This window comes from Sceloporus occidentalis, unplaced genomic scaffold, assembly GCF_023333645.1.
Source record: "Sceloporus occidentalis isolate IW3139 unplaced genomic scaffold, rSceOcc1.0.p SCAF_14, whole genome shotgun sequence".
NCBI lineage: Eukaryota > Metazoa > Chordata > Lepidosauria > Squamata > Phrynosomatidae > Sceloporus > Sceloporus occidentalis.
Genome location: NW_028316994.1, coordinates 7,736,253 through 7,752,398, shown reverse-complemented (window position 1 = coordinate 7,752,398; position 16,146 = coordinate 7,736,253). Strand labels below are relative to the sequence as shown.

The following is a 16,146-nucleotide window of genomic DNA, read 5'->3' as shown; positions in this document are numbered from 1 at the left end:
GGCAAATATTGTGAATTTCTTTAGTGGTTTAAGGGAGAGGATGGTGAAGAAGAGCAATGGATTGACTGTCCTGTTTCAGCCCATAGAATATTAATTTTTATTCAAATGTAGGTGCAGATTCATAGGATGAATCTGAGTCACAGTTTTTTTGTGTGAACAGTTGACTTGCAGGCACATATGCACACAGAGAGAGAGCTTGGGGGAACCCCCACCCACTGCCTCACTGTAAAAAAAACACACACAACTAGATTCTTTGCCCCCAAATGCCCCCCAAGTTTATTACCATTTTTCTTTCCTCTTTTTCTTTTTTTACAAAAGGCCTTTGCTCAGGCTAAAATGGCCTGAGCAACCCCAGATGTGGTGAAAATGCACCCTATATTCCCAAAGGAGATTTGAGGGCATTTTATTCCAAAACATTTTTTTTGACACCTGGGGAGCCCTAAGGATCACAAAAATGGCCCTGGGGGCTGCATGTCTCTTTGCACATCCCTTCTCCAAAAGCATCCAGACACTAGGAAGAACAGGCACTCTTCGGCCTCCTCTGGAAACCTATAACATAATTTTGGGATCAGGAGCAAGAATTCTGTGGCCAAACTGCTGACAGTGTCCTAATCAGAACTTGGGAAAGTAATTGATTTGAACAATAACTCCCAGTAGACAGTGGCCATGTTGGTTAGGGGAGTCTAAAAGTTGTAGTTTTAAAAAAAACTTAACAGAGGAAGGTAAATTGATCTGGTGATCCTATTCACAAGCCAAGAAGAACAGATTTAGTCTCCAGTACATATGCTTTTTATCTTTCTCTCCCTCTCCTCCTCCCGCTTCCCAATTTCAGGAACTTCTCCAAGAAGAAACACGGCAAAAGCTGAATCTGAGCTCTCGGGTCCGGCAACTGGAAGAGGAAAAAGGAGCCCTGCTAGAGCAGCTGGAGGAAGAGGAGGCAGCCAAGGCCAACTTCACTCGCCAAATGCAGAGCTTGCAGCAGCAGGTGGGACAGAAAGAAGAAGGCAGAAAGATGGCAAACTTATCCCAAAGTCAGCCGTGCCTGGAAAAAAAAGAGCAAAAAACCATTCTGGTGTTAATGCTCTAGTGGGGGTTGTGTGCATTGCATAAACCATGCCCAGAGCTTTTAAAACTTTCTTTTTTGAACTAACCCCCCCATAAGCGCCCTGATAGTATGCTGTATGCTGGCTGGAGGTTTATGGGGGATTAGTTTTTTAAAAAATAAAATTTTAAAAGGTCTGAACATGGTTTCTGTGATGCATACTGGGTGGGGAATTCTGGGAGTTGTAGTGTTTTGTTTTGTTTTGAAAGTTTCCATGCTGTAGACACGTTATAGAGTATTTTGCCACTGTTTTGATTATCTTAGATAAATTGCTTTATTTGTGTACTGAAGGGAAAACTTTAAAACATCAGGGCTTACCCTTCTCTGTTTTCAGTGATTTGATTCTAAAAGTGTAAATCCTGGCCTGGTTCTGCCAGAGCTCTTTTTCTAAAGCCCCACAAAGAGAAAAAGTGGGGGTTTTCTTTGTTGCCCACCTCCTTCCTGGCACCAAAGCCTGGAAAAGTTTTGCTATGTCTTTAAATTAGTAGTGCTTCAGTTGAGATGCAATGTGTGGAAAATGCATCGCTGCTGTGTGGAGTAAGAGGGAGAGACTGCCCACCCTCCTTTTCCATCCAGGCATTTGTTGGAAGCATGGTAAAAATTATAACAAAAGAAAACAAAAGATGATATCTGGATAAACACATGCTAATCATGTTTTTCTTCAGTGGTTCTTTTGCATTGTCAGCATATGACGGAAAGAAAGAGAGCAGGCATAGTCACAGTGGTAGAGGAGCTGAATGTCTCCTTTCAGCAACAAGCTTGTCATAAATATGGCTTCCAGTTTTTCAACTTATATAGTGTGTTGTGTGCGTATGCATGTAGTACATGCACAGAGCATTGTGTAACCTTCCTCTGGCAATTTTTCCAGGTGATGGAGACTAAGAAAAAGCTGGAGGAAGATGCTGGAGTAGCTGAGTCAATAGAGGAAGCTCGACGCCGGGCAGCCAAAGAGCTGGAGGCCCTCTCCTTGCGCTATGAAGAACGGGTCCAGGCCTGCGACAAGCTGGAGAAAGGGCGAACCCGTCTGCAGCAGGAGCTGGACGATGTCACTGTGGCCCTTGATCAGCAGCGCCAAGTGGTCTCAGCACTGGAGAAAAAACAGAAGAAATTCGATCAGGTGAGGCTTACTTTTTCCCTTATGAAGTCTTTGTGCCAGCCTGAGCTACATTTCTCCCTCCTGTGACCACGCCTTCTGGGGATTTCTAGGATTTGAATCCCAAAATACAGTCGGCCCTTGGTATCTACTGGGTTTTGTTCCAGGACCCTTGTGGATACCACAGTGCACGAAGTCCCATTATATACAATGATATAGTAAAATGGTGTCCCCTATATAAAATGGCAAAATGAAGGTTTGCTTTTTGGATTTGTTTCTTGGAGGAATATTTTTCAAGCCGTGGATAGCTTAATACAGAGGACCAACTGTAAGTAACATTTCCAGGTTCTGTCCTACACCTCTTCTCTACAGCTGAGGACAATTGATGCACCTCCTCCTTCCCCCTCCTCATCAAATTCACTTCATAAATGACTCTGGCTATCTCAAAATGAAAGAGAGCTTCTCAAAGCTCTCCTGAATTCCTTCCTTGTCCCAAAATATCCCTTAATTTTAAAACACTTTCTCACTTGTACCTTGGAATGATCCCCCTCACAACAGATGGCCTCTCTTCCTCTTGGATGGTTTCCCTCTAAATTGCCTTCTCAAGTCAGACACCTGCCTGCCTTCCTATTTATGCCTCTAGTGCAAGATCCAAATCTTTTTTTTTTTAACCTGATGTCCCCATTGGGACTCCGCTTGATAGCCAGAGGTGACAGATATGTCAGATGGAAGTGTGAAAAAACATAGCCATTAGCAGTGTAAAGTAGTAGTAATGGTAACTGTTTGGGGGTATTTGGCCAGAGGAGGTAAGTTCTCTCTGCTCCCTCAACTTCAGGGGTTGGCAAGTGCATAAGGGCCAAGGGGCAATTTTTCCATAGGCCACCCACAGCACACCTGAATATCTCTATTTTCTTCTCTGCTGTTTTTAGACTAGTGAGAGGAAATCATGGCTCATCACTTCCTATTGCCATTTTGAGAGGGACTGTAGAGGAAAACAAGATATTTAGGGTAGTATATGGTTCTGGGGTGCTTGTGGGGTTGGACGGAGGCATTTTTGTGTATTTTCACATGTTTGGGGGGCTTTGTGTGGTTGTGAGGAGAAATTGCTCAAAAAGGAGGTACCTTTTTTAAAGAAGAAATGAGGATTTTGAAGGGCTTTGGAGGACTGTTGAGGGAGCTTTAGTAGCTGTAGAAGTGTTCTATGTTATTAGCAGCATGGAGTCAGCAAAAATTGCTGCTCCATTCAGTCTGTGTGTGTTTGTGTGTATGTGGGAAGTATAATGAGGTAGCAGCAATGTGGAGGAGGCATGCAGAAGCACAACAGGACTTGGGAACCACAAGAGGCTTGCAGGCCATGATTATTCATCCTTGGTCTACTGAATCTGTCATACCTAACATTTCAAAATTTGAGGTCAGCCTGAAGAAAATACTTAATTTTGAAACTCCTCTGTTAAAAACCTGCTTCTCTAAGGACCATGGGATTGGTGTGTGTGGGTTTGGATGTTAGCTAAACCTTGTTTTGCTAAACCTTGTTTTGTTTTCTAACAGATGTTGGCCGAAGAGAAGCTGATCTCTGCCCGCTATGCTGAGGAAAGAGACCGAGCTGAAGCTGATGCCCGTGAGAAAGAGACTAAGGTGCTTTCGCTGAGCCGTGCCCTGGAAGAAGCTCTAGAGGTACGGGAGGAGCTAGAAAGGCAAAACAAGCAGCTCCGAGCAGAAATGGATGACCTGGTCAGCTCCAAGGATGATGTTGGGAAGAATGTAAGTACACCTGGACACACCTGGTGGCTTTTCCTGAAATAGAGAGTGTGGGTGACAGAGTGATGCAAAACATGGCTAAGAAATCAGATCCTTTTCTTTGCCTTTTCAGAGCCTTATTCCCTCCCAGAGAGAGTGTAAGCACTGCTATTGCAGTCTGATTAAATACAGTAATCTGTTTTTTAAAACAGTGCTTTTTAGTGAAGCAACAAACCTAATTTGTTTTTCAGTGACGTGAATGTGTATCTCAGCTAGCTTAATAAGGGGATATTCTTTGTGTATGTAACAAAAATGAAAATGCCTTTTCTGAGCTGGTTCTTGCTATCTGCAGTTTTTAATGGAAATTCTATGCAACGTATTATTTTTTTTAAAATCCAGAACACACACACTGCCCTGTTTGTAAATTCTATTCTATTCCTCTCATTCTTTCTGTTTTGAATCAGGTACATGAGCTGGAGCGCTCCAAGCGGGCCTTGGAACAGCAAGTGCAAGAGATGCGAGCCCAACTGGAGGAACTAGAAGATGAACTTCAGGCCACAGAGGATGGGAAGCTGCGCTTGGAGGTCAACATGCAGGCCCTGAAGGCACAGCATGAGAGGGAGCTGCAGAGCCGCGATGATGCCAATGATGACAAGAAGAAACTGCTCAGCAAGCAGGTGAGGAGTGGGCTTGACAGGGCTCAGGGGCCTATTGCCTAGGTCCAACCCTTAGATGCCTTGGCTCAAGCAGAGTAGCAGGTAAAGTAGCAGGCAGAAAAAGACCAGGGTAAGAAATTGTGGGCCATGGGCCACATGCAGCCCAAAACCTCACTTGTTGTTGTCCCCAAATCTCTCCCCTTTCCAAAAATAATCTGACCTCACCCCACCTGAAACTGTGTTGAATATAAACACAGTAGTGTGTCTTAATGCCTCTCCAACCCACCAAAGTCTGTATGTAGTCCATTCATCAGCCAAAATGCCATCTCAGAATGATGTGATGTCCCTTCCAGTGTGCCTAGATGTGCTGGTGCAGTCTGGGGGCAGGGTCAGAACAAAAATTGGCCCTACACCCTGCACAGTTACCCACTGGACTGTTCATGTTGCTCTTCTGAGCTCTAAAAGATGATTTTTAAAAAAAGCCTGCTTCCATTAGTATTTATCTGGTGGTAAAAGAAAATAGCAAAGAAGGGAAGGGGAGTGTGAGGGTAACTGGATGTGCATAATAAGCAGAGCTTATTTTCCAGCTGGAAAAAGATGTGAAGCACCACAGTTCCCCTCGGAAAATTCCCTATGAATCCCAGAATGATGAGTAGGGCTACCTTTTAAGGAAAGAGATTCTAGGTCTTGAAACTTTCTCCTGTTGCTGCTATTGATAGGTGCGGGAGTTGGAGGCTGAGTTGGATGCTGAAAGGAAACAACGGACCCAAGCGCTTGCTGCCCGAAAAAAGCTGGAGCTTGATCTCCAAGAGGCATTGGCACAGCTGGATGCTGCTAACAAGGGACGGGACGAGGCAGGGAAACAGCTCCGCAAGTTGCAGGTATCTGAATGCAAGCAGTGGGAAGGGGATATATGTTATGCATGTGTGCTTCTTGGGTATTCAAGCCCCAACATCTCTAGATTAGGCTAGGAAAGATTCTTGCCTGCAAGCTTGTAACAGCTGCTAGTCTCAGTGATACTGAGATAGATGAACTGATGGTCTTGACAGTATAAGGTAGCCAACCCTAGAATCATAGAGTTGGAAGAGATAACCATCCAGTCCAATCCTCTGTCATGCAAGGATAGACAATCAAAGAACTCCCAATAGATGGCCACCCAGCCCCTGAACTTGGGCCCTTCAGATGCCTTGAAATGTAACTCCAAAACACTAGCTTGAAGAAGCTAGGAATAAGGCAGCTTTCTATTATTCATTCATATAGTGATTTCAATGATGCACTGTAAAGGTTACGGGAGGACTGATCCCTACAGTGCACAACTGGCCTTAAAGGAGTCAACTGGTGTGTGAGAAGGAAGTGAAAAGAACTGGTTAAAAGGAGAAGAATATGCAATGATTTGAGTTTCCTGTACTCAGGCTTACAGTAGGGCATGGGGACTATGGGTTTATCATACAGTTCTTAGGGAGCAGAAGAGAATGATCAACCTCATTTATTTCCTTTGGATAGGACCTGGACATGAATCTGTGCTGTCTGACATTTCTCTCCTTTCTAATTTGAGGCCCAGATGAAAGAGCTTTGGCGTGAAGTAGAAGAGGCCAGGGCAGCCCGGGAGGAAATCTTCATCCAGTCTCGTGAGAGTGAAAAGAAGTTGAAGAACCTAGAGGCAGAATTGCTGCAGCTGCAGGAGGTAAGGGTTAACACTCTAAGGGCTCTTTTGTACAGTGCAGTTAAGCACTATGATTCCACTTCAGCTGCTTTGGCTGCATCCTCTTTAATCCTGGGATATGTAGTTTGAATTCTAGAACTAGAATTAGCATTCTAGAACTAGAATTCTCTTGTTAAGAATTCTTAATACTCCTACCTAACCTGCAAATCCAGAGGATGTTGCTATGGTAGTTCAAGTGCAATCATAGCAATGCTATTGTTCTGAAAGGGCTCTAAGCTATAGGATGTTGAACATCTGGATAGGAGAGGCATTTATCTCCCAGGCTTAATGTAACACGAGGGAACTTGTTGGATTTGCCACTGTGAGGATGGTGAATCCATTCTGGATTTTATTACCATTTCTCTTGCATCTGCTATGTTTTAAACAGAGTCTCTGCTGGTCTTGAGCTCAACTTGCAGGAGAGGATTAGGGGGCAAATCCAGAGGAGATTTGCTGCCCCTTCAATAGCTCTTCATGCGATTGGGGAGAAAATAAATATATGTGTGTATGCAGTTACAGAGAGAAACCTAGTTTGGCCACTCCAGTATTGCAACCAAAAGGAAACCATCAGTAGAACTGAATCTACTGGGGAAATATGGAAAACTCTCTCTCTCTCTCCTCTGTTTTGTGTATGTTTGAGAAAGAGAGGGAGAGAAATCAGGATTCTGCCATAAAATTTTGGGCTCTTCTCCTCCATGTTCAATCCATCCTTTGCTGCTCTTTTAGGACTTGGCAGCATCAGAACGAGCCAAGAGGCAGGCGCAACAAGAGCGGGATGACCTGGCAGATGAGCTGGCCAATGGGAACAGTGGCAAGTGAGTTCACAGATACATCACCCTTGTCTTGTTTGAGATACATTCCCACCTGTGCTGCTACTTTTGATTTTGATGGCATTATTCTGATTAAACTTTATTTTTGGGTAATTTAATCAAATTATATTCTGTCTACATTGAATTCTAAACCTAGAATTGCCACAGTTGATTTGCTTCCTGTTTGCAGATAATCCCAACATTGCTGTTGACATTGCATTGATTTGCGTATCTGTGACCTTATGTCCTTCTTTCATACTGATCTGTGAGAACTTTTGAAATTTTAAGATGCTGTTCTACTGTCTTCTCTTCAATGTAGATAAACCCGTTTGTGACACTAATTAGAAATTTCATCTGGGAGAGTATCTTTAATTTTTAATTCCCCTCATTTTCTGCTTTTCAGCTTTTTATAGTGAAATGGGAAAAGATTAGACTGAATTGTTTATTAAAAGCTGTCCCCGCCAGAATACAAACTAATTGCCAGGAGTTAGTAAAATATATATTGCTTGGCAGTGCTTCTGCCATGCTAAAGAAAAAGTTATTAGAGGGAGATATTACAAGCTGCTATTGTAATTACCTTTACTGAATGGCCTTTACTGAATGGATCTTACATCTGAATTAAAATTATAGAATGGTCTGGAGAAAATGGAAAAAGGCTGCATGCAACCCACAGACTTCACTTTTGCAGCCATTGAGCTCTCCCAAAATCTTTCTTTTTTCTGGACTGTTTTTGGACTATTTTATCTACAAATGGCCCCAAATGTTCCCAAATCAGCTTGCAAATATGGTGGTTTAACTAACCCCCCCCCCAGAACCTCCCAACATGTTCACAAATGCTTTTAAAATGGCCAGATCAACCGAAAATGACAACCAGAAGAGGTGTCACATCACTTACAGTGTGACTGGAACAAGTGGGCATGGCCCCTATCTCCTGCACAGTTGCTTACCCCTGCTATTGAAGGGTCTTGGCCACTGCATGGACATAGCAGTATAATAGCATGATATATTAAATGCCATGTGCAACCTCTTTTTACATTTTGATTCAGTTTGACTGTGAGAACCCCCTAAAACAGAAATAGCTGGGGGGTTGGCATTCTGTTGGCTGTACTGACACATTTCAGCACACTGTAGGGGGGAATCATGTCACTTAGGGCCACAATTTTGTCAGATTTTTAAATGATTTTTGGAGGCTCTGGGGAGTTGAGAGAAACCACTGCGTTTGGAAGCAATTTGCGGGACTTTGACCAGCTTTCAAGCAAAAAAAACCCCAACAACTTAAAAATCAACCCAAACATTTTTTTTTTCAAATTTGGAGCAGGGTCTGCACATTTGAGGGAGATTGATAGGCTGCACTTAAGGGTCTAAAAGGCCTCATGTGGCCTGCAAGATGCACTTTGCTCTCATGTTCCCAAAAGGACTTTAATATGGAAGCAACCTGTGACATTCTTAAAGCTGTTGTCTTGGTTTCCTCCCCGAACCTCTCTCCAAGGAGTCACTTTTCCTCTAACCTTCTGCCTTACATATTTCTTTTATGTGTCTTCAGGTCAGCTCTTTTGGATGAGAAGCGTCACCTGGAAGCAAGAATTGGTCAACTGGAAGAAGAGCTGGATGAGGAACAAAGCAACATGGAGCTCATGAATGACCGGTACCGTAAGCTAAGCATGCAGGTGAGGTATCTCTTTTGAAGCACCCCATCCTTGACCCTTTCCTGTTCTCTGTACTGGAAAGAAAGCATGGAAACATTACTTTGTTTCTTGGTCTACAACTGGCAGAATTCCCCAGCCAACATGACTGTGCTGGCTGGAATATTCTGCCGGCTGTAATGCAAGAAACAAAGTAAAGTTTCCAATCTCAGGCTGGAACCTCTTGCTAATCCCCACTATGCTGTTGCTGCAGGTAGAGACGCTCACCACAGAGTTGGCAGCTGAGCGTAGCTTCTCACAGAAAACAGAGAATGCCCGGCAGCAGCTTGAGCGCCAGAACAAAGACTTGAGGGCCAAGCTGGGTGAAATGGACTCATCTGTCAAATCTAAATACAAGATGGCAATTGCAACTCTGGAGTCCAAAGTGGCCCAGCTGGAAGAGCAGTTGGAGCAAGAGTCCAGGTAGAGTACTCTATGCTTTCCCTCCATGTAGTGTAGTGGTTAGAAGACATATGGAAAAGCTGTGGCCCTCCAGATACTGAACTGCAGCTCTCATTATCCCTTACAATTAGCTGTGCTAGTTCAGACTAATACTGGAGTCCGACATCTGGAGTGCCACAGATTCCCCATATTTGATCAGTGTTGAACCTGAGGAAAACTAGGATGATAAACCCATGGAAAAAGTAGACTTTTTTAGGATGAGGGGAGAAATTAAATTAGAGAAACAGCATGAGGGAAAAGAATTAAATGTCCCCTCCCCAGCACCAGTTCCCCAAGGCCACTTTGAACTACAAACAAAATTTAAAAACGAGCAGAATGTCTGAGTACACATCTGAAGCCTCATCCAATTTGGCCCATAGATCAAACCCCTCTGCTGAGATGAAAATTTGCCTGGGTTTCCTTAAGTCAGTCACTGTTGTTTAGCCTAATCTAGCTGAATGTATTGTTGGAAGGCATACAGTGATGGCCAAGGACTGTGTATGGATACTTTGAGCTCCCACACATCTTTAGTCTGTCCTTTATTTGTTTAATTAAATTCCATTCATAAACTTCACACATTTGCAAGTATTTGCTTGTCTTGCTAAGTATTCTGTGTGCTAACATGCAGAAGGGAAGAAGCTAAAGGAAAATTCTTGCAGGTGACTGCTGGGCCGATGAGTGAGTTTTCAGTGGGAATGGATAAATGAAGATTTAAGAAGTAATGTGTTGAACTCACATATCATCAAACTCAGAGTAGACCTATGGAAATCAATAGGCCTATTCTAAGTCTAACTTGGGGTACAATCCAGTATTTTCTCCACTGTCATCATGATTCTTCTTACATTTTCTGTTTCTAAGGGAACGGATCCTGTCAGGAAAACTTGTACGAAGGGCAGAGAAAAAACTCAAGGAGGTGATCCTCCAGGTTGATGAAGAGAGGAGGAATGCAGACCAGTACAAAGATCAGGTATGACAATGATACAGGTTATTTCCTCCCACCCCACCCCCTGCTATATTTCTGAAATCTGGGCATGTTTTTAAGTGCTTGGGAGATCAGCTTGAGAGAACAGTTAAATATTAGTAAATAAAGCCTCTGAGCATGTGCAAAATACTTGTCTCTCACCGTTTCTAAGCCTTTGCCCAGACGTCATGAGCTAGCAGTTTTTCAGACTAAGTGTTGCAACTTCAAGATGGGCTTAAAACTTGGCATCTCTTCGTTACTTCATCCTTTGCCGATTTCTGCTGATCTTTTTTAATTTAAGAAATATGTTGTTTAAAAAGTTTTCTTTTTGTTTTTGCTAAGCATTTGATATTATGTCACTTGGACGGCCTTTGACAAAAACAGAGGCTTATAAATAAATAAAAATGTGGAAACTAAACATCCCTTCGAGTCTTAATCCTTTCTCCCTGAATCTGCATCTTTAACATTAGTGACAGGTTTTTTTGCTTTTTAATTTTAGTTCACAAGAAAAATAGACACGATGGTAGCGTGTAGTAATCCGTTAGAGGAAAGAAGAAATGGAGAGGGAGGAGAGAGGGGAGAAGAACTTATAGCTGCACAGGAAAATAGTTTGCTAGGCCTCACATTTCATCAGGTCTTCTTAAGGACTGTGCAGAAAAGAAAAGAAAGGCAGCGGGGGGGGGGGGGGGAGAAATGAACTATTAGAATATTCATTAGAAGATCATATTGCTAAAAACTCAAAAACATTGATATCATAAATATTAAAGACCTGGTAGGAAGACAAGAAAAGAAACCTAAATATAGGACAAACTCTATTAACATCTTACAAAAAATTCATCAAATGTCTGAAATACACACACTCACACATCTGTCTATGTGTGGAAGGCTAAGGGGGCTACATTAGTCTCTCCCAGATACCGAAGGCTGTATCCCATCACATTCCTACAGTGTATAAGAAAATTAATTAAATATATTTATATTTAAATGCCCTCAAAGCCTCTGACATAGTGTTTGTAGTGTTGGGCTATGACTCTGGAGACCAAGGTTTGACTCCCAGCTCAGCCATGAAACCCACTGGGTGACCTTGGGCAAGTCACACACTCTCAGCTTCAAAGGAAGGCAATGGCAAACCTCCTCTGAACAAATGTTGGCAAGAAAACCCCATGATAGGTTTGCCTTAGGGTCACCACAAGTTGGAAACAACTTGAAGGCAAACAACAACAACAAAGGCCTCTGAGGGTGTGGGTACATTTTTGTCCCATTCTCCCCCTGCCATTTTAGACCTGGGAAAGACCCTTTTTAAGCAACCCAGGAAGTCATTTTCTGTGCATTTACTGTTTTAGAAAAAGGCCCCCTCTTGGGCCTAAAATGGCCAAGTGGGACTATGTGCTTCTGAAGATGAACTTCTACTGAAGTTTATGCTTGTAGGCCTCTCCCCAACACCCATCTCTTGCTCTTTCTGGCAGGTTGAAAAGGGCCACCTGCGGCTGAAACAGCTCAAACGGCAGCTGGAAGAAGCTGAGGAGGAAGCATCACGGGCCAACGCTAGCCGCCGTCGCATGCAGCGTGAGCTTGAGGATGTCACCGAGTCAGCTGAGTCCATGAACCGTGAGGTCACTAGCCTGCGAAATCGCCTCAGGTGGGTGTTTCTGTGTGGGCAAGGCTGCATGCCACAGGTTCAATTTGAATATAGAACCAGATTCCCAATTCTCTGTGACCACTTCATAGCCCTGGCTAGTGCAGAAGACATTCACCCTGTGCTGTACCTCCCCATGTGTCCTCCCATTCCTACACAGACCAGACTTTCACCAATCAAGTATTCTCCAGATATGTTTGACTACATCTCTTAGAATTCAACAGACTGACAGAGTACCAAGTGTTGGAAGGTTGCCCTACATGCTCCACTCCTTGTCTTTATTCTTTTGTTTTTGCTATTCTCATATTTCTATAAACCTGAGAGCTGGACATTAAGCATTACAGAATATTGTTTTAGGGGAAAATATGCCAGTCAAAGCCACAGAGAGGGAATGTCTAGCACACAGCCTTGAACGTCTTGTAAAAACTGAACCCTGCTGTCTGCTATGATTCTATGGCCTGTTACAGACAGCCAAAATAAAGCTGCTTCGAGTCACAATGGAGGTATGGTGTTTCAATGATGCATGCATCCTAAGAGTCCAGAAGTCGCACCAAAGCCACGCTCCAGCCCTAAGGACTGGATGGTGGCTTTGGTGCAGCTTCTGGACCCTTAGGATGCATGCATCATTGAAGCACCATACCTCCACTGTGACTTGAAGCAGCTTTATTTTGGCTGTCTGTAACAGGCCTATATGAGTGCACCATTCTGTCCTTTGGCATCTCTGTGATTTCTAATGGAAGTTACGGGGAAAAAAGCTGCTGATTTTTAAAGCAGTGATGTCCTAAAGGATTGCAGTGGGGTGTATATGTAGTTTTTGTTTTCTACCTCCTTACAAAGGATCCTTTTCATCATTCCCTGTTGGCAGTGGTTTGTTCTGGTTACTTAGAGGACTGCTGCTGAAAGGCTTGCAAGCCACACTGCGTAGCTACAACATTTTACAACACACCTGTACTAAAAAAATTAAATCATTTACATCAACTTACCCCAAAATCAGTGAAAGATTTATAAGAGCAGCCCTAGTGGAGCAAAGGTTAATTTAATCCAGCATTCTACTAACACAATGAACAGAATGATCAAATGTCATTTGGAGTACTGTGTCAAATTTAAGAAATATCTCAGCAACGTGGAAGTTTTTTTTCCAGAAAAGGGCAGTGAAAATGGTGAAGAGTGGCAAATTCAGGTTTTATGAGGTATTTATTGTTCAGGGGGCTCAGTATGTTTAGCCTGGAGACCACTGGCAGGTGTAATAGCTGTCTTCAAAAGTAGCCAGCGCTGGAGAGTGATGAGAATTGAATTCCAGGCAGCACACATTCACCATTCTTGCTGTTATCATTCCTAACTCTCAAACACGTAACTCCACTAAGTTCTTCATTCTTCCACCCAAAGGCTTCACCCAAGTTTTCCCAATCTGGTGCCTCCAGAACTTTTGGACAACACTGCCCATCATTCCTTGGCTGGAGCTGATGTAGGGGTTGTATTTCAACACATCTGGGTGGTACTAGATTAGGGAAAGGTGGGCTAGATAACAAACATACTCCCCTCTTCCTCTTTTAGTGTCAATTTCTTTCCAAGTCATTCTTTCATGTTTGCATCTCTTTCTCTCCCCCTCCACCCCACTTGTCCCAATCCCCTGTCTTTCCTTTCTCTTTCTGTGTGACATTCCATCTTTTTCTCAACCCAACAGCAAGTTAGAACGCCGGCAGCGGAAGTATGTTCTCACTCCCCTGTTCTGCATGTGTGTGCTATGCAGTGCAGTTTTGGGGTGGGATGGGATTGTGTGCAGGGTGTATGCGCATGGATGCGTGTGCAGCTGCAATGCAAAAACATCTGGCTTCACTATTCCCAGTTAGGGCTGAATCGTACCAGACATGGGAGGTCCACAGTCTGATCCTCCTCTGTTACTTATGTTTTAAATTTAAAATTAGCTGTAGGGCCTTAGGCAAGTCACACACTCTCAGCCTCAGAGGAAGACAAAGACAAATCTCCTCTGAAGAAATTTGCCAAGAAAAACTCATGATAAGGTCTCCTTAGGGTCTCCATAAGTCAGAAACAACTTGAAGGCACACAATAACAGCAGCAGCAGCAACAAAAATCTTATTCATTTATTCAATTTATATTGTACCTTTCTCATGCCAAGGGATCCAAGGTAGCTTACAAAATTGAAAATAAAAATGTATCTAAAACTTTACAATTAAAAAGTTTTTTAAAAATTAAACATCAGTTCTGTTAAAAATACATAGTTAAAATAGTTTTTAAATAGATATAAAACACAAATTAAAGCATGATTAAAAGTAGATAATAACTAATAAACAGAATTTTAAAAAAGTGAACCTGTTTGGTTGCTGAAAACACAGAAGAGAGCCTTCTCAGTGTCTACTGCCAGACTGTGGAACTTCCTCCCAAAGGAGTTTTAGTATGCCCCTTCCCTGTTCTCTTTCTGCCAGCAGGTTAAGAACTTTTTTTATTTAAGGCAGGCCATTGATTGATTTTTAATCTTATGTCAGAGCAGCAAATAGGACTGTACTTTAGTTTTTTGTTGGTTCTTTGGGCTATGTGGCCATGTTCTAGAAGAGTTTATTCTCTGAAGACGCCAGCCACAGATGCTGGCAAAACGTAAGGAATATACGCTTCTAGAACATAGCCACATAGCCCGAAGAACCAACAAAAAACTAAAGTACAGTCCTATTTGCTGCTCTGACATAAGATTAAAAATCACTCAATGGCCTGCCTTAAATAAAAAAAGTTCTTAACCTGCTGGCAGAAAGAGAACAGGGAAGGGGCATACTAAAACTCCTTTGGGAGGAAGTTCCACAGTCTGGGAGTAGACACTGAGAAGGCTCTCTTCTGTGTTTTCAACAACCACACCTGTAAAGGTGATGGGAATGAGAGAAACCTTTCCCCCATAAATCTTAGAACTCAGGCATGTTTGGGGAGATACAGTCTGAACCCTGGTGGTGCAATGGTTAAATGCCAATACTGCAGCCACTCACTCACAAACCACAAGGTTGTGAGTTTGATTCCAGCCCAGGGCTCAGGGTTGACTCAGCCTGGCATCCTTCTGAGGTTGCTAAAATTAGTACCCATCTTGTTGGGGGCAATTAGCTTACAGTTGTAAACTGCTTAGAAACTGCTATTGCTAAGCTGCTGCTGAACCCAAGGCATGTAGGGCTTTAAAGGTTGTAATCATTATTTGAATTCTGCCCAGAAATGGACAGGTAGCCAGTGAAGCTGCTTCAATAGGGGGAGTTACATGGTCCTTATAACCAGCTCCAACTTCTGTGGACTAATTCTTCTGGGTTTTTTTCAAGTGGAGGAGGTAAATGTTTACCTCGTTCCCCTTCTGTTGTTTCCTTGAATTAAAACTCTCCAAAGCTGCTTATAATATCATGGACAAGGAAAGCAAAATAGGGTTCCTTCCATTGCTTTGAAGCATGTGGAAGCTTAAAGGTAAGATTCGGCTGTCCACCTCCCCCTGCTGTGTCTGTTTTGGCCCTAAGAGGAAAGATCAGAAGTGCTTGCTTGGTATTTTTGGCAACTCTGACTTTCCCGAGTCAGGAAAACGCTTTTGTAGCAGGAGGGAGGGGAATGCTTGCACTGTGGGGGCGCTTGCTGTTGATATGAGCTTCGTACTGCACCTCTCCTAGATAGTGTGGGTTTTTTAAAAAACATGTTAGGTTTGTGCTGTCCATTCCAGGCTGCTATATCCTCAGTAAGTGTGGTGTACCTGTGGCTACACTAGGGCCTTTTAAAAGTGGGAGAACAAGTCCTCCAGCTCAGCTGAGGGTGCTAGGAGAGAAAGAAGTGCTCTCCAGATAGCAATGCTCCTTCTTACCTGGGGGAGGAATAAATGCTTCTCTCTTTGGCACTAATGCAGTCAATGTGCAATCTTATACTTGTGCTCGGTTTTTTTTTTTTTTGAAATTCAAAAAAGTTATCCAAACTTAAAAGCATCTAGGATTGATGCTCCATTCAATGTAGAAGAGAGGGAGATATTGCCCTTTGTGGGGATGTCCCTGGGCCCCATTTGGTTGTGATGACAATGCTAGTATACAATTTGCAATATTCAGATGTTTTTTTTTAAGTGGCTTTTTCTGTATTTGGGATTTTTTGTTGTTGTTGTTTTTGTTCTTTTTTTTTTTATGGATCACTTAAAAATTGCTTGAGCCTGAGTAGATTACTCAATAAGACGACTTCTACAGATTGAAGCACGTATGCAAGTGTATTCAAAGATCTAGATGTGTCAGTCTGGAAAATCAGTATGTAAAGAGATCTTGCAGCACCTTTGAGACTAACTGAAAGATGAAAGTTGGTAGCATGAGCTTTCTCA

General features: G+C 42.9%; 1 protein-coding gene across 13 annotated transcripts in view; it reads left to right on the top strand.

Moving 5' to 3' along the window:
* Positions 1–16,146, top strand: part of LOC149303734 (myosin-10-like) — a 70,662-nt gene that overhangs the window by 49,291 nt on the left and 5,225 nt on the right. For 8 of the 13 annotated variants that reach the window (XM_089479999.1, XM_089479995.1, XM_089479993.1 and 5 more), the window contains 12 exons: positions 833–985; positions 1,971–2,219; positions 3,744–3,956; positions 4,397–4,609; positions 5,308–5,469; positions 6,144–6,272; positions 7,017–7,105; positions 8,643–8,766; positions 8,996–9,204; positions 10,081–10,189; positions 11,650–11,822; positions 13,504–13,527. In XM_089479999.1, the coding sequence (XP_089336125.1) occupies positions 833–985; positions 1,971–2,219; positions 3,744–3,956; positions 4,397–4,609; positions 5,308–5,469; positions 6,144–6,272; positions 7,017–7,105; positions 8,643–8,766; positions 8,996–9,204; positions 10,081–10,189; positions 11,650–11,822; positions 13,504–13,527 (1,847 nt within the window). The remainder of the gene's footprint in view (positions 1–832; positions 986–1,970; positions 2,220–3,743; positions 3,957–4,396; positions 4,610–5,307; positions 5,470–6,143; positions 6,273–7,016; positions 7,106–8,642; positions 8,767–8,995; positions 9,205–10,080; positions 10,190–11,649; positions 11,823–13,503; positions 13,528–16,146) is intronic. The other 5 variants (XM_089480000.1, XM_089480002.1, XM_089479998.1 and 2 more) reach the window with 1 other exon arrangement.